Consider the following 18,857-nt stretch of genomic DNA (forward strand, 5'->3'; position numbering starts at 1 on the left):
CCAGTGTAACAGCAGTCAACGACAGCTCAAGAGCTACAAGATAGACTTCAACTAAGGAGTTCACTAAGATATCAAAAAAGGATAGGGAGAGGAAAAAAAAAAAAACAAGAATACTAGAATTTCATGCCTTTGGCACCTATAGCTACAACACACATTCAATATGACACAACCCAGGCCAAAACAACATAAAACCTCACACTAAAGATCTGTTTACCCAATTTTTTATCACTCAGTTCATCCTATCCAGCTTTCAGTAGGAAATTATACGGCATTCCAAAAGGCATTTTCAAGAGAAAAAGCAAGCTTCAGAACTAGAGTCTGATATGACACAGATTTTGCAATTACTAGATTTAAAATAACAATGATTACAATAAAATGCTAAGAGTTCTAATGGGAAAGACAGACAACATGCAAGAACAGGTGGATAATGTAAACAGAAAAACTGAAACTCTTAAGGAAATACTAGATAGCTAAACTACTATAACAGAAATAAAAAATGCCACTGTTGAACATATTAGTAGATAGCCTGGGACATCAGTGAACTTACAAAATTAGGTTAATAGAAACTTCCAAATACAAAAAGAAGATGAATAAAACAGAGCAAAAACCTCAAAGAACAGTGGGACAATTCCAAGTCGTGCATCATATCCCTAACTGGAATAACAGAAGAGACACTAAAGCTTATGAAATATTTGAAGTAATAGCCAAGAAATGACCCTAATTCCACATATCAAACCTCAGAAGTAGGAAAAATACCAACAACTGTAAAAGGAGGCATACCACATGCACAAAAGACAAAAAAAAAAAAAAACCTTGAATGAAGCCAGAGAAGAAGGGGAAAATGTCTTCTTAATAACAAGGATAAGAATTTCAGAGAATTTCTCTTAAGAAACTTTGCAAATAAGAAGAGAGTAAAGTGATGATAGAAACAAAACAACCACCAGTCTAGAATTCTATATCCAGCAAATTATTGTTCAGAAGTTAATAAGAAATAAAAACTTCTCAGAAAAGCAAAACCAAGGAATTCATTGCCTGCTGACCTGCTCAGGAGAAATGTTTTAAAAATAGGTCTTAATTAAGGGGATTGAGAGGAAGGGAAGAGGGGAGAACATGGGGAAGCACTGGGGAATGAAATCTATTAAATTATGCTATGTCCACACATGAATATATCACAATTAACTCTGCTTTTATATCATTATAATGCACTAATAAATATAATTTAAATTATAATAGTAACAATAATAGAAGATTAGTAGAGTAAGCAGATCAGGGAGAGGGAGAAGGAAAGGAAACGTGGAGGTATTTGGGAATGAGACTGATCAAATTATTCTATGTGCATGTATGAATACAGCATAATGAATCCCACTAATATATATGATTATGTTACAACAATAAAAAATATTTTAATGCTCTTCAGGGAGAAGGAAAACGATCTAAGAAATTTGAGTTCTACATAACAAAGAATGACTGTCACAAAATACCTCAAATAACACAGCAAAAAGAACAAAGCTGGAGGCACCACACTATCTGATTTCAAGTTCTATTGCAGTTATAGTAAAACAGCAATGGTATTACCCCCCCCCAAAAAAAAAAAAACCTGACACAATGATAAATGTGACAAAATAACCCAGAAATGAACCACACATGTACAATTAGGTTTTTTTTTTTTACAAAAGTGCCAAGAGTACACAATGTTGGAAAAGGACAGTTTCTTCAATAAAAGGTGTTGAGAAAATTGGATAGATATGCAGAAAAATAAAACTGAATCCTTTATCTCACACTACATACAAAAATCAGCTTGAAATGAATTAAAAACATAAGCATAAAAACAGAAACTGTAAAAACCACTGGCAGAAAACAAAGGGGAAAAAAGCTTCTTGATATTTGCCTGGGCAGTATTTTGGATTTGACCCCAAAAGTACAGGCAGCAAAAGCAAAAACTGTCAAAAGGAATTACATTAAACTTTTAAAAAGCTTCTGCACAGCAAAGAAAACAACAGTGTGAAGAGAACTCATACAAATCAATAATAATTTTTTTAAAATGGGCAAAGGACCTGAAAAGATATTTCTCAAAGACAGACATGCAAAAAGTCAAAAGATACAAGAAAAATGTTTAACATTAATTGTCATAAAAAATGTAGATTAAAATTCACAAGGATGTATCATCTCAAATCTGTCTGAACCACTATTATCAAAAAGGTGGAGACTACAAATGTTGATGAGTATGTGGGCTACAGAGAAAACTTTTACACTGTTGGTGGTAATGTAAATTAGTAGTGTCATTACAAAAAACTGCATCAAGTTTTCACAAAACACTAAAAAGCAGAATTCCCATTTGATTCATCAATCTCACTTCTGGGTATTTATCATCCAAAAGACCTGAAATTAAGTTTATCAAAGAAATGTCTATACTACCATGTTCATGTCAGCCTTATTCACAATAGACAAGTTATGAAGTCAAACTAAGTGTCCAAAAACAAATGAACAGGAAAAAAAATATATGGTATATACATACAATGGAATAATACTCTGCCTTTAAAAAGAAGAAAATGCAGAAATTTATGATAACATGGATTGTACTGAAGAACGTAATTCTAAGTAAAATAAACCAGACATAAAAAGACAAATATCACATGTTCTCACTTAATATGTGAAGTCTAAAACAACCAAACTCATAGATTAGAAGCAGAGAATAAAATGATAATTACAGAGGCCTGGGGATGTGAGGAAAATGGGGAGATGATGGCCAAAGGGAATAAAATCTCCCAGTTAGAAAGGAGACATACTTTTTGTGTGAGATCTCAGCACAGCCCGGTGAGTATAATTAATAATAACAATAGTGTATTAACAAATGTTAATTAGCTTGAATTGGTCTCCACTACATCTATAAATCATTATAGCACTTCATATACCATAAACATATAAAATAATCAATTGTTGATTTATAAAAAAATAAATTTAAAAATAGAGTCATACAGAATGAGGAAGGGAGAAAGGAAGGGAAGAAAAGAGAGAAAAAAGAAGCAATAAATAAAGGCAAAATAAAATATTTTTTTCTTATTGTTAACTGATCTAAATATAATTAAAGTAATTATAACAACAATGTATTAAATGACTACAGCATATAGCATATGGATAAGTCAGATAAATAACAATGCTATCATGAGAGACAGGGAGGATGCATTGAAAATATTCTCTTTTGAAGCATCCTTACCTCAAGTGAAGCAATAGAGTGTTATTCAAGGTGGACTTATATTAGTAAAAAAATATATATACGAAAACTATAGGGCAATCACCAAAAAAAAATTAAAGAAGAATGTTGATACACTCAAATAAAATCAAAAAAGAGAAAAAAGGGTGTGGAAAAAAACAAAAATGCAAAGAGTAGAAAACAAACATGATAAATATTAATCCAACTAAATCAATCAAATGTGAATGGTCAAAAAATACCAGTTAAAAGACATTGTCAGAGTAAATTTAAAAAAACAAGACTTAACTATATATTTGCCTATAAGAAACTCATTTAAAATTTTTTAAAAAGGTTGTCTATAAAGCAATAGGAAAATAGAAATTAATGAAAAGAAAGTTGGAATACCATATCAAGGTCATACAATGCAGAGTTTAGAACAAGGAAAAATTAGTATAACTTTAAAGACTGACAATAATGTTAGAAAGGTCTGTTTTCCAAGAATATATAACAAGTATCAGTGTATATGCAACCTAACAACAGGACATGAAAATATATGAGGGTAAAACTGATAGAACTGCAAGGAATTCCAAATCCATGGATTCATTATTATAGCTGGGGACTCCTAAACCCTTTTCTCATTAATTGACACATCAAGTAAACGGATTTTCAATAAGGATATAGTTGACTTGAAGATCACGAATAATCAACTTCATCTAATTTACATTATAGAATACTCCATACACCATTAGAATATACTCTCTTCTCATATTCTCTTGGAACATTCACAAAGACAGACTATATTTTGGGCCTTAAAACATACCTTAACAAATTTATAACAGTAGAAATAATACAAAGCATATTCTGAAACTACAAAGAAATTAACCAGAAATCAATTTTTCAAAGACAGCTTATGAAACTCAAAATATTTACAGATTAAAATATATATATATTTATATATATGTATATATAAAACAGCAGAATGCATTATAATTCTTATTACATATATAGAGCACAATTTTTCATAAGAGATTAAACAATATATTTCTAAGTAATGTATGCATCAAGGAAATCTTAAGAGAATTTTTTTGAGTTTTTGAACTTAAGGAGTACAACTTATCAAAACTTATGAGATGCGCCTAAAGCAGTGCTTAGAGGAAAGTGTTCATTGAATGCATATGTTAGAAAAGAAGAAAGATCAACAATCTATTCTTCCACTGTAGGAAATCAGAAGAGCAGTTTTTAAAGCAAAATAATAATAAAAATAAATTATAGCAGACACCAATGAAAAGAGAAGAACAGTACAAAAAAAAATCAATAAAACCACAAGCTGGTTCTTCATAAAGATCATTTTTTTTAAAAAAAAAAGAGAAAAGACACAAATTACTACTTTCAGAAATGGATGAAAGATCACTATTAATTATCACCAATATTAAAAGGATAATAAAATGAACAATTTTATGACCACAAACTTAATGATATAGATGAAATGGACCAACTGTCTGAAAGACACTTAATATCAAACTGGTAACCCCCAAGACCTCTCTACCCACCAAGCTCAGCACACACACATGACAAAAGCTAGACCTCTAAGAACTCACCTCTTAAAGGTCTAGCTTTTGTGTGTGTGTGTGCTGAGAACCTAAAACAAAATCCTAAATAACACATTAAACTCATGTCCTCAAAATAGCTAATCAAACATTATTTGTGAAATATTTTTGTATTGTAGCATGTGTACACAATCCAAAGTATTCATGAAATGGGCAATAGAAAAAAATACAAGCATGTTTAAATATGAGTTTCTCACCACATCAATCAATCCAGAATTCTTCTGATTTCTTACAGAAACTATTAGAATCCACCCAACCACAAAAAAGTACAAGTCCCTTGAACATATCTTAACATCAACTGAAGTCTGAGGTCAACCTACTTGGGGCTTCTGGATCTAATCTTCCTGGCATGCTTGTATCATCTAAACCCATCGCCATGTCTCCTGCCCCATAGACCTCATTTCATTTATCTTTCTTCTGTATTCATCCCCATAATGCCCTGTGCTTCCTCTTCCCAGTTTGCCTCCAACTGTACCTTTTCATCAAATTTTTATATGACCTTGGAAATCAGATTTCAAGTTTAATATGTCCTTCTTTATCTTCAAATTCTTCAACAAAAATTTCCCTCCATTTTTTTTCTTAACTGCACTTTTCTGCTATCTTCCAAATTCCAGAGGATACTACTAACCCTTCTTTGTACACTTCATGACTCTTATATAAATAGTATATAAGGTTACTTTATATAGTACTTTGTTTTCATCTATTTCACTTATCATATCTAATAAGCATGATCAGTCAGCCAGTCAAATCAGTCAAATGAATACCATTTCCAAAGTAGGAACTGATAATTGTTTTGAAGTAACACATATTGGTATCAACACTTAATAGGCTTAACAGTGAAATATTACATAGGTTTAGTTCCACAATCCACAGGTGCCAAAAACTATTTAACCTCTGAACTGAAACATTTCCTTATTCCAAAATGCAAAGGTTTTTTCCCCTCCCTTACTTGCAAGAAAAATGATCTACTTTAGTTTTTAGTTAGAGAAATTAATTAAGTCACACAGATTATACAACAGTCATAACAATATAATACCTGGCTGTACAGATACAACCTCTAAGAAATACCAACCCAAGAGAGGTCTCTAAATACAATCAGTTATAAATTGGCAATATCCAAATAAAGTTCATGGTAAAAGACAGCAGAGGGTTTCAGGGAGTCCAGTTTTGAGGTATGCTTTCTCCCCAGTTGTTATACAGGCACCAAACTATTTTGTTACTAGTTAACAAGTTGACTCATCTGTGTGGGGCACTAGCACACAATAGCAGTTGTGTTCTACCTCACAAATAACTATACTTCATTGAGTTTATGCTCAGTGGGGCAGTGTTTGCAAACCACTTAGATTCCAAGACAGAAAGAGCTACAAAAATGAAACATCCAGTCCTTCTCTGAGGTTTGTTATTAGCCTCTGTTAGCCACAGGTTACAGGGCACTAAACACTATGTACTGTGTGTTTGCTCCTAACCACTAGGAAAAATAGCCTATAACATCTTTCTGAAGACTCCTAGAAATTTTTTAATTAATTTAAAATCTGGAAATTTTACTGGGACATATTTCAATTCTTAGAACTAGTTCTTGTTAAAATATCTTACTAATTCTTTTTGGGTGTCAATTCAATTTGGTTTCAACGAACACTATTCAATAGACTATGGCTAAAGTTTAATGTTACTGGGGGAAAAGTGAAGAGGGTAAAATAATCAGTTTTATTTAGGCCTAAGTTAACTTCCACCCTAAAATAAGCTTCTTCCTGGATATTAATAAATGCTTTTTAAAATAGACTTGCTAGTTTAATAGGCCAGACATGGATAAGATAATTCTTTCTAATCACAACACAAAGTTAGAGAACCTAAAACAAAATCCTAAATAACATATTAAACTCATGTCCTCAAAATAGCTAATCAAACATTATTTGTGAAATATTTTTGTATTGTAGCATGTATACACAATCCAAAGTATTCATGAAATGGGCAATAGAAAGAATCTACAACTCTAAAAGCAATACAGATCTACTTTGAAGAATAAAGTATATGATTATATAATATAAAGTCATTAAGTATATTAGAATGTTTACAAAAGTATTGTTTTATGGTTATAAATAATGAATCAGCTTTTCTGTCCTAGATGTATATTTATATCTATTTTAACAAAATAAACTACTAATAAATAGGCTTTGTATATTTTACATAGCATTTACTTTTAATTTCTGGAAAATAGAAAAAAGTAATTACATTATCATTAGTTTATGACAACTCATTTCATCATCTGGAATTCTCAGTTTCCTGGTCAATTTCATGAAAATGGTCATAATTTTCTCAAGAACACTATACTACATGATTGTTTAATAAAGCAGGGTATGGGCTGATAACAGTCACAAAAACTGCAAGGTGTGAACAACATAAGGCATCAGCAAAAGGAAAAGCATCAACATGGACCTTCAAGACAGAGGCCTATACAAGTTCTAAGAGAAAAATAACATTTACTTTCTCCCAAGAAATGAAGCACATGAAAAAAGAGAATAGAGACATTTTACTAAACCTAAGGACTCCCCAAAAAGATGGAAATTCTCAAAATTTCCACAAATTTTCCTATTAAAGCCTGCTGATTGTAATCAACTATTTAATACATAAAACAATATGTTAAGGGGATGGTTAGGCAATATTGTGAAAGTACTAAATACCTCTGATTATATACCTTAGAATGGTTAATTTTATGTTACACTATTTTCACATCGATTCTAATTTTTATATAATAGTAATATATTTTAAATGACTTTTAAAAATAAAATAAATAAATTTTAAATGATTTTAAGTAAAATAGAATTGATAAAACCCAATTCATGAACATTATATTTCCCTAATTTTTAAGAAAAAAGGACTATTTGAAGTTTATATTATTTACTCTTGAAATGCATAAAATACTCCTGTTCTTCACTAACTCTAGATATACTATAAAAATTATCCTATTTGACACCAAGAATAAAATATCATTATAAATTAGATCGGTCTTACTTTTATTTAAAAAAAAAAAATCCTTTATGTGGCCAGAAGCTAGATTTTATGGGGCAAAGAGGAAAAAGAGTACAATTTTCAAATTGCATTTTATCAAGCACAGGAGTAAATCAAGGACTGCAACTTTCTACATATCTCTGTCCAGCCAGTTTTCTTTAGCTTCATGTCCACTTTAGTTCTAATTTGTTTAAAATGGCAAAAAAGCCAGACACACAAGTCTTATATACAGGTTTTAAAAATAATAGTGCATAAAATAGCAGGTCATATAATCACAAATGTAAATGTTAAACATAAGTAGAAAGATTTTGCAGAAAATAAGGAACAATGTAGAAAAACAAAGAAGAAGGTTTTAAGAATCAAATTTTTGTCCTTGCAATTTAAGTTTTCTCGTTTTCTATTTTTTATTATAAACACATCATCTAATAATACCTATTTTATTATAAACAAATCATCTAAGAAATTTAATTTGACACTGCATTTTTCAACTGCTAACAATAACCTCTAGAAATATAGATGGCATGTAAGACGTTAAGAGTTTTCTAATTCCTACCAATTCCCTCACCCAAATCATTCCAAACATAATTTGGGGAGAATGAAACCAAAGGACTGGCACAAATGCAAAATGAGTCTCTCTCATATCAAGGAAAGATTAAGTTAGAAAGAGCATGTGTGTGTACATTTTTATAAGAAGAGTATTGTCAGTAGTAGAATAACCATAGAATTTATGTCATACCTGTGCTCCATAGATATATTTATCCAACATCTTTCCTCCTATTGTCTGCCCTCCTATATCCCAAAGTTGAAGAGTAACATTCAAGTTTCCTAGAATATAAAAAAAGTACATAAAAAGTTAAGTAATATGAAGCAACTGAGCGGAGTTTCACAGAACACCGAGTCACAATGTTAAACTCTGAACCTAATGTGCCTTTTATTCTGAAAAAAAATATTTGGAACTATGAAAATAGTGTTGTCAAAGAAGTCATAGTGGAGAATCTAGGTTTATGCCTTTATTCATTTCCATGGAACCACATTTATTCTTCTTCAAAACAAAATTAAGTACGCTTTAATTTATGAACTTAAGCCCTAAAAAAAAACACAAGAAATATTCTGAACCTTAAAAAAATGTAAATATTCTCAAAGAATAGAACAATAAAGCACATGTGCATGGAGTAAGAAACATACTTTAAAAATAAAAATTAAAGCTTGATATGTTAACCCACATGAATTTTGCTGTCGGTTCTAAAACTCACCAAAAAAAAGACTATAAAAATGCATCTTAATTTCAACTCAAAGAAATATTTTTATTTGAATGTCTGCTATATACTAATGATAAACAATCAAAAATTATGTTTTCAAATTTAACCTGTAAAATATGAACACATTTGATGACCCTGGTCAGAAATGATATAAGATACCCAGACCCAGTATATTTCTAAACAAGATACATTCATACATATTCAAAGTATGTCCACTGAAACAGATTATATGTGCTTCAAAGTCTTGATAATATACTGTGATTAATTCTCTTCCCCCATGCAAGCACTATAAAAGCATCCTAAAACACTAATTAAAAAGTAATCTTTAAAATTCATTTGTGCAGTTTGTAAAATATTTGGGTGAAGCAAAATGTGTGCAATAAGTTATTTCCTCTCATCAATGCAACTAATCATTGAGCTATAAAAGTGAATGACCATGTCCAATATGCATTTAGCTTAACCCTTCAAACTATTCTGGCTCATCGCACTATGTTGTTCTCTTCAAAGTCTCAACCAGCATCTTCTAAATGACTTGCAAATCAGGAAAATCCACATAAAAACTGAGAAAATGACCTCACTTCCAAAACAAAAAGAATTATAAAGACAAGAATTTTTAGGTCAATGTCAAACACTAAAAAAAAGAGAATGCTAATCATATCATTTAACTGAAAAGAAAGTAAGACATTGGATTAACCAGCAAAATTTTACCCTTACTTCTAAAGTTTGGTGGGTTTGAATTACAATCTTTCCATTGTTTGGATGTAGGCCTGCTCCATCTGCCACCGCACAGAGGATTTCCAGGAAGAACTTCCATTAGCATTAATGAGAGCTACTGAAGTTTATCACCCACCATCATTCTCAAAGAAACACTTTCAACGCTCACAGAGTAATGAGTGAAACAGTATTAAAGCCCTATGAATGCAAAAACCAAAATGTCACAGACTAAGACTTGTCCAACAACCTACATAAACCCAATTTCTTAAAAAATCTAAATTTTTGGAGAGTCAAACCAAAATAATAGTGTTACAGAACACTGTCTCAAATTTAGTAGATGAGAAAGCTAACCTCAGTAAAGGTATATGTTTCAGAAGTCCCTAGATAAACAGACAGTAATCCATTCATTTTATTTGAAAAACTCTTTACAGGCATTTGTTTATATCAAAAGACAATGTTTAACTCTTATAGTGAGTAAATTATAGAGTAAAACTATAGGCAATGCTTATTAATTGCTAAAGGGTATTTAATCCAATTTCTTCAAGGTCAATAATCCCTATTACTTAACCTCACATCAAGATAATATAAAGCTTTTTGCCTTTTTTTTTTCTTTATATTCTAATACTAGATCCTATCTGAACTAGATATTGTGAATACTTCAACTTTAGGAACACGCTCTTCATTACCTGCTTCCAAATACTGACTATAATCATCTTTAAAACCCTAAATCATCTACCTATCTCCAATCTAAGAGATTTATATTCATATGTTGAAGATACTTTTTAAAATCTATACCTTTTCAAACACTGTTGTTTGCTTGTTGCTTTTCTTTTTTTAAGATATAGATTCTAGTGACTCAGTAGTAAAAATAATTATGCATTATTGATAATCTACCAAAATTATCAGCAATGCATATTTTGCTAAAATATTAGTGAAAAGCAATTTACTATCATTATATCTTTGACAAGAGGTATTAACTTCGCAGATGTTTCATATACCTAGAAATACATATTTTTAACTTCTGCATTAGAATTTTAGGCTTATTAATACATAAAACTAAAAACGGGGATTCTCAATTTGAGGAAAAAAGTCATGTAAAGATGTGATTCAAATCAATTTTAACTTCAGATTTGAAAGTATAAACATATGAAGCCTCCTATTATGTTTTCAAGATGACATACCTATAAAGTTGCATAAGCATATTCAAGTAATACTATAATTTTTTTCTATCAAGTCTGCATCTAATACAAATGTGTAACAAATAAGAATATCACAGATATTGTCAACAATCTAATCTCAAATGCAAAATGCGATAAAGTCCCTGCTCCTCTGTAAGAAATGACATGTAACTAGGAAAAAAACAAAACAGATGGGGTAACAAAATACAAGTAAGTTGTTTTTGGTATGAATCAAAGCCACCAAGAGGACTCAACAGTGACCTTGTAAAAGTACACTTGGTGCCTTGGTTAACCTTACTTAAAGTGCTGCATAGTCAAGATGAAACTAAAAACACAAGACTGCCCACTTCTTGTACTAAGACTTAGAAATCCTTTTCACAGTAGAACGCTGTTTACTGGACTGTACCCACAAGCTTCCTGAAAGTATTTTGACTAAGGCTCTTAAGAAGCTCTATCAGCAGAATCTCTGACTAACAGATACACTATTTTAAGCAGTAAAATCTGCACAGTGGTTGCATCCAGACTATACAGCATACCGGATCATGAACTATACTAAAATGGATGAGTATTTGCAAAGTAATGACCTTGAAAACCTGCATGAAGAGAATGTGAATAGATGGACATGAGGTTTACATCCCTAACAATCTGACTGTTCAGAAAACTTTACTGAAATAGTAACAAGAATTAGATTCACATACGATGCCGCTTTACCATAAATTCAACAATGCTTAACTTAGCAAATGATACAAATAATAATTCTACATTGAACACTTACAATGAACTGAAATTAGGGTGAAAGCATATAAAGGATGAACTACGAACCTTGTGATTTATTTGTATTTCTTAAATACACCTATTAGTTACATAAGATCAAGACACACTAAAACAATTTTGAGTCCATTAAATGGCAAAAAAAATAAAATCCCATCCTTTTAAAATGTAGAAATTTTTTCTGGAACACTGTATATCAAAATAAAAATTTCATCAAGAAAATTAAGATATAAATTCATTAAGAGCAAATGTTTCCAAGAGCATATGTTTCCATATGTTAGCTCAGCACTCACCTAACACGTAAAAGCCATAGGTTGAATATACTGTACCACAAAAAAAAAAATTTCTTAAAAGAATATATGTTTCCTAACATCATTTTTTAACCTAAATACTTTGTAAGCCTAAATTATTACACTTTAAATTTGAATCTTAAGAATACTAGAACTTTTTACAAAGTAAGCAGAATTTTTAAATTGGTAGCACTATGCAATGGTCAGAAATCATCACAAGTGTCACATAAATAGTCCAAATCAGTCTTTATAATATTTAAGTAGATGCTTCCTCCTTTATTTAAGCTTTCAACTAAATAAATGAGAAAAATTAAAATTAAAAAGACAAAAAGTTGGTGCTTTTACTAATCAAAACAAAATAGCTGATAACTATTGAGGTTCTCTATGAACAACTGGCATCCCTGAGAAAAACTGGCAAAACTCAATTTTTGATATGTACATTATATGATTTGTGACTTCCCTAAGTGTCTTGAATGGAGCTTTAATCTATCTATATGAATAAGAATGATACAAATAAAAATATTTTCAGTTTTTAATACATTAAAGAAAAATACAGATGAAATAAAGAATGTATGTTTCTCATTAAACCTCTTACTAAACAATAACTTATTAATGGAAAAGTTAGAATTCTTTTTTCCTCACATTGTCTCTCCTATTCTTCACTAAGAACTAAATAAAAACAATAGCAAAATAGAGTATATTACTAATGAGATAAGAAGAATACCTCAATTATCAAGAGTTTTCCTTAACTGCTCTACAACTTTTATGGGGAATAGTCTGATAGGTGGGGTGTTAGAGAGGTTAACAGATTTTAATAATACTGGAATTTATTAAATCCCATTACCCTGTATCACTTGCATTCTAGTATATGCATTTAACATCATACCATTTTATTCAAATGTGTTTCCTTACAGAGAAGAGGGTGATGGTTTATAAAGTCAATCAAGATAAACTGCTTTTAATAAAATACTTTAAACATAGAATTTGACCATTGAAATTGAATGGACAGAGCATTTTAAAGCCCCAATTGTTCAGAAACTAACTTAAAACATAAACCACTCTTTTTGTGTTATTATTTCCCTGTATTTCCCACAAAATGTGCTGCAACTGGCATCTAAATAGTTTCTTTGCATGGTGAACTGAAATATCTTGAATGCTCAAACTGTATTTTTATGAGTGCCTAGGGACCCTAAATTTTAGTGGTCTATTAAATGCCAGCAATTTCATGCTGCCTTGCATAAAACAGCATTCACATATTAGAGCACAGAAGTTCCATAGCTACATTATACTTCTGTTCCAACTTTCAAACAAAAAACTGAAGTAGAAGCTAATCAAAATAATATTTTAAAAAATAATCCTTCCCAATCTTTTCACATTTAGTTAATACAATATCTGTTAACAAATGTATAGCATTTAATTTTTTAACACCTTTTAGAATTTTATAAGCAAATATGATTTATCCTCAAAAAAATGTATAGTGGCCAGAAATAGTGAGGGGGTGTGGGAACATATAATCTTTTTATGGCTCACATGGACAATATGCCTTCATGCAGATGCTGATTAAAGTTAAACTTCCTACAATAGATTTACTGATTGCATATATTTTCTTGCAGAAGCAGCACAAAAATTCATTTTACACAATTTGGTCTTATGTTTGTTATTGCAATATTTGTACAATTTTCTATGTTAAGACTTTTTTGTCTCTTACCTGGCAATGTTATCCTTCTCAAAAAGAAATCCAGTCCTATAGTTTGCTTGTACTGTTTTCCAAAAGTTTCTTGAGCAAAACACGTAGCTAAGGAGGTCTAAAAAAAAAAATTGATGCACAAAATACCAAAATTAATTAATGGAAACATAAGACTACTACTAAATCTTATCAAGTATTTTCTTAACATTTATACTCCAATTGATCCACCAGACAACTTAAAGCAGCTCTAATCAGTTACAAGGGGAAGGAGAGACCTAATACCCCCAGGTAAACTTTACTTGCTAGCAGCCAGCAGTGGAGACAAAAGACTAATCAGTTAGATCTCTTCAAATCCCCTGGCTGTCAAGCAAGGGAAATTAGAATTAGAGAATTATTAACAAAGAAAACTAAAGGAACATGACCAATAATCTGAATCTGACCTATCAGTTCAAAAAAATGTTTTCAGAGAACTCTGAGTTTCACTTATAAGGTTAAATATTTTGAGGGTAACTGTTCTCAGCTAAATAAGAAGAAGGGGAAAGTAGCTTATAAAATTTCTTTTTTTTTTTTTTTGCAAGAAATTCATCTTAACAATCTAATTTTCCTCTGTTAAAGATATTAAATGAAAATAATTAAGTAGAATGACCCTGATAATATGTATCTTTTACATAAAGAAGCTAGCATTATTAAGATTAATATATAACAGGCAATATAAATCCTACTCAAGGTTCATAATGCTTAAAAGTCATAAGATTATAACCAGAACAGATAATCACCTACTTTTTTAATAAAAAGGTTTCATTCAAAAATCCTAAAGCTTTTTTTAATGTATTTTTTTAATCAAAGCAAATGAATAATTCTGGTAACAACTCAAATAACTCAATAACTCAGATTTCTTAAACATTTTAAATGCACTATTATTATTTGAAAATCTCCCCAAAAGGACAAAAAAGGCAGCTTCACTAAGATTTTATATTTCTCAAGACAGAGTGCCAAAGTTAGGGTAAAATAACCCTTTTTTAAAAGTTAAAATTAGATGTCAATTCTTAAAATAACGAAAACTAAGATAAATTTTCCAAGATAGCTTATTATAGTTAATTATGATGTAAGAACAGCAGTGTAAAAGAAAACTTGGCCAATTTTTAATTTCTTTTAATAAGACGTAAACTTCCTTTTACACAAAACCATACTTTTCACAAATGGCAATTTGTACACCCTAGCCCCAACTTTTTAAAATATTTACTCAGAATTTGTAATAAATTGCTAAGATATTTGATCAAGTAATTATTGAGCACTACCATAAGAAAGATGTTCTACTAGACATTTAGAAATAAACTCACTACATTTGTTATATCCTTGAAGCATATAACGATATCAAAACTGAAAGACAAGAATAAAAGAGGTGAGTATTCTTTTTTAAGTCTTTTTGGCTATCTTTTAGCCTAATTGTGCCTCCCTTGTAGCAAAAAAAAAAATCACCTGTAAAGAGATTCAAAGTTCTGAAGAAAAATAAGTATGATCACTTCCACAACTACAAGTGCTTCAAATGTTTAATATATGGGTGGTTGGAAATGTAAAAGTAAGGAGAAATTTGAGGCACATGGAACAGCATATTGTCATTTGAAGTAATTTTTCACTTTCATTTAAGATTCTCAATATTTAATATTTTTATGTTAATATTCAGAAAAATTCTGAGTAAAAACTTCTTTTCTTGGAAATAGAACTTCCAAGATTTTTAAATATTTTTAATTACTTCACTACATTTGTTATATCCTTGAAGCATATAACAATATCAAAACTGCCTCAAATATTTGAGGCAAAAACAGTCTTAAAATCAGAGGAATTTCGATTGGACTAAAGTATAAACTGTCAATAGTACAGGTCATAGGAAACACAAATAGGTTCTTATTCCTGACATCAGCTCTAAAAATTATTCAGAGAATCAACTGAATCTATAGGAGAGAGGATTCTTCTTCAATTGTCTAGACATCATCCCACGTTTCACACTCAATAATTTCTCACAAATTACTACAGATACCATTCCTAAAAATCATAAAGTGAACTACCACCAGCTACCATATCTCAACATTTTTATCTGATTCTTTGTATTTCTTGTTTGGAAAACTAATATTAACATCTTTAAATCAAACTACATTGATTAACACCATAAAACAGCAAAAAAGACTATTTTGCCTCAAAAATAAGAAATGTTTAATAAATCAGAATTGAAAATATACAGAAACATGTGCCACTGGAAGGAGTAACTAAATTTCTCTTGAAGAAACTGTTAGAGGTCATGTCAGTACTGTTCTTTATTGCTTCTGTCTGTGTGTATCAAAAATGCACAGAGTTTAAGGAGCAGGAAAAAACTAATGCTAGAAAAATGGCGAAGAGTTAAATCAGGATACAAATAAGAAGTGAGTTCATAAAAGAAAAGGACAGTAAAAGGAGAATGGAATGTTGACAGCTGCCAATAACTGGAGGCTGAGTAGGGTAAGGAGAAAGAAATTTTTCACATAAGAATAAAAAAAGAACCTTAGGTTTCAAATGCCCATTTCTGAAAATTTCTGACAGGAAAAGAAAACTGTTCCTTTTTAAATGCATTGTTTAGTCAAGAGGATGAAGAGTAAGTTAGAGCACCATAAAAAATATCACCATTATTCTTTGAAGCAGAATGATAAGTCCTGATTCAACAATACACAAGTGAAAAACTGTTCTGTTCTACAAGAGACAGAGATGAAAAACTATAATTATTCACACTAAATTAGCAACTAAGTAAAAATATGTAGAAAAGCCTAAATTTTGGAAAACATGGATTTGAAATTATGAATAATTACTCTTCAACTGAGTAATAGATGTACAGTTAGATAAAAGCCAGAAGAAAAAAATGAACAAAAGTTTAAAGAAATATGATAACATATGGGATAATAGGTGATTTGAGGATCATTTCACAAATGCATTAATATTATCGTCATAATTTTAAATGGAAAATAAGCTTAGTTACTAACTGAATTCAATAAAATTTAGAAAGCAAAAAATTATGTGGCTTTCAAAATAAAATCTAAATGATAAAATCATAAAAACCTAACTTAAAATTTTTATTGAATAAGTGTTAGAAACAAGGCTGACTTGTAAATTTATAACAATTCACTTATTCAAAATCCTTTTTAAGTGTCCAAAACATTCGTATGCTAATAAAGCGACCCCAAGTTCTTTTCTTTCCCAAAATATTTAAAGGTAATTACAACACATCGAAGTATTTGCCTCAGAATAAAACTCAGTAATGCAGCCTGGAAAGATAAAGAAATGATAGGATTACTCTAATTTTGAATACGAATGACATCTTTCCCAAGGTCTCTAAACCTCGAACTTCTGCAGCAGCAGTCGTGCAGAGCAAACTGCCAAGGAGGATTCGAAGAGAAGCCGTCACCGCATTAACCAGGGTCCAAACTACACCAGCAACGTGGTAACGTGAAACCGAAAAAGGGGAAAGGCCAGCGTTTCTGAAGGCTGGCTGGGGAAAGGGGGCGGGTAGAAGAGAGGCAAACTTTAGCAATATTCCCAGAAAGTGTGTTGGCGCCCTGCACAGAAGCAACAGGTGTGAAAGTACCCGGGGCAGAGGCTCTTCCATTTATTTGGAAGGTGGGATCCCTGCAACCCTCCCTCTCCCCCGAGCAAATACCTGGCAGTTTATAGCACTGCAGGAGTCCCACAACCTGGGGTCAAGAAGCCCAGCTCAGGGGCACTGGCTGCCTGGGGCTAGTCTCAGGCATGCACTCATTCATTCTTTCAACCAAAGATCATTGGTCATCGAAGGCTGGATTTTAGGGCAGGGGCCACTGTCATGCTGGAAGTTCTACCCTAAGCAGGAGCTCAAAAAAACCTTTGTCCCACGAATACTTGTACTGACAGGTGCTGTGCTGGGAACAGATATGAAGAACAGGTATGATACTAGCTTAGTTACTAACGTTTATTGAGTGCACACCGTGTTCTAAGAGCTTCGTGTGTATTTTCGCATTTAATGTGTATTTTCACATTTCACCCCTGGCGGCGACCCCTATCGATACCATCTTATGGACGAAACCCAAATAGGTTCGCAACGTGCCCTCCAGTGACCCGCCGGGAAATGACGAGCCTGATCCTCTCGCAGGGCACCTGGGTCCTGAGCGGAGTTCTGGGGGCTCAGTGGGCAGCGCAGGCATCGGGACCTGGAAGGGCCGGGGGCGCCAGGTGCGACCTGCCTTGCAGGCGGAGGTGCGGAAGTCCCCGGCAGATGCTCGCCAGCCTGGAGGCGAGGAGCTGAAAGCTTCCCAGCGAAGGACGCGGACCCGAGTCTTGAAGGAGTTCGCGATCCCGCGGGGAGCTGGGGACCCACTTTTCTGTTTTTAAGGGGGCGCTGGACAGCTCTCCGCCTCCGAGCGCCAGCTCCGTGTTCGGCCGCGGGCACCGCCAGGAGGCCGGGCCTAGGGGCGCAGGGCTCGGCGCGAGAGACGACAACGGAGGGGCGGAGGCTGGGGCGCAGGGGCCGCGCCGGGGTTCCTGCAGGCCTGTGATGGCTCGCCCGCTCGAGGACTGACCTTCCCGGAGGTGCCGTCCCCCAGCACGACGATTTTCAGTTGCCGGTCCTGGCTCTCCTCCTCAGAGTCCGACATGGTGTCCTGCGAACCTGGCCCGCCCCCCGAAGTGGAGGGAGGAAGGGAAGTAGGAGGCCTCCGGGGGCGGGGGAGAGGAGGAAGGGAGGTGATGAAGGGCCGACCCCCCGCCCCGGAGTCTCCACAGCCGCTGGAGGAATCCAGGGAGACTCACTCTCCGGGCGCCATCTTGCCCGCCTCCCCACCCCCTGCGCGCAGCCCCGCCCCTGCGCCTGACGTACGGCGCGCGCCCCGCCCCTGCACCAACCGTGCCCTCCGCGAGCCTCCCCTGCAGGCTGGACCACTATGATGGCGTAGGGGTATTCTAGTGGGACTCACGAGACGCAGCGCTGCACTGGCAGAGGAAGTTTGCTGGAAGAGAAAATTAAATGTGTCTTTCAAGGTAACTATAGAAAATATGAGCATATAAGCTTTCAAGCGTCCTATTAAATTCCACTCTTTCTGTCCCTGCCTGAGACGGTCCCTGAAGCAAATGGTTTAGCCCAACGAGGTGGAGGATGCTG

General features: G+C 33.1%; 1 protein-coding gene across 3 annotated transcripts in view; it reads right to left on the bottom strand.

Annotated features, from left to right (window-relative positions):
- Positions 1-18,531, bottom strand: part of Rab28 (RAB28, member RAS oncogene family) — a 107,218-nt gene extending 88,687 nt beyond the window's left edge. For all 3 annotated transcript variants that reach the window (XM_027939378.2, XM_027939385.2, XM_071614151.1), the window contains exons 1-3: positions 18,280-18,531; positions 13,724-13,820; positions 8,540-8,628 (exon numbers count right to left, since the gene is read on the bottom strand). In XM_027939378.2, coding sequence (XP_027795179.2) covers positions 8,540-8,628; positions 13,724-13,820; positions 18,280-18,354 — 261 coding nt within the window. In that variant the 5' untranslated portion in view covers positions 18,355-18,531. The remainder of the gene's footprint in view (positions 1-8,539; positions 8,629-13,723; positions 13,821-18,279) is intronic.
- Between the last annotated feature and the right edge of the window lie 326 nt (positions 18,532-18,857).

Source organism: Marmota flaviventris, chromosome 7, assembly GCF_047511675.1.
Source record: "Marmota flaviventris isolate mMarFla1 chromosome 7, mMarFla1.hap1, whole genome shotgun sequence".
Classification (NCBI taxonomy): domain Eukaryota; kingdom Metazoa; phylum Chordata; class Mammalia; order Rodentia; family Sciuridae; genus Marmota; species Marmota flaviventris.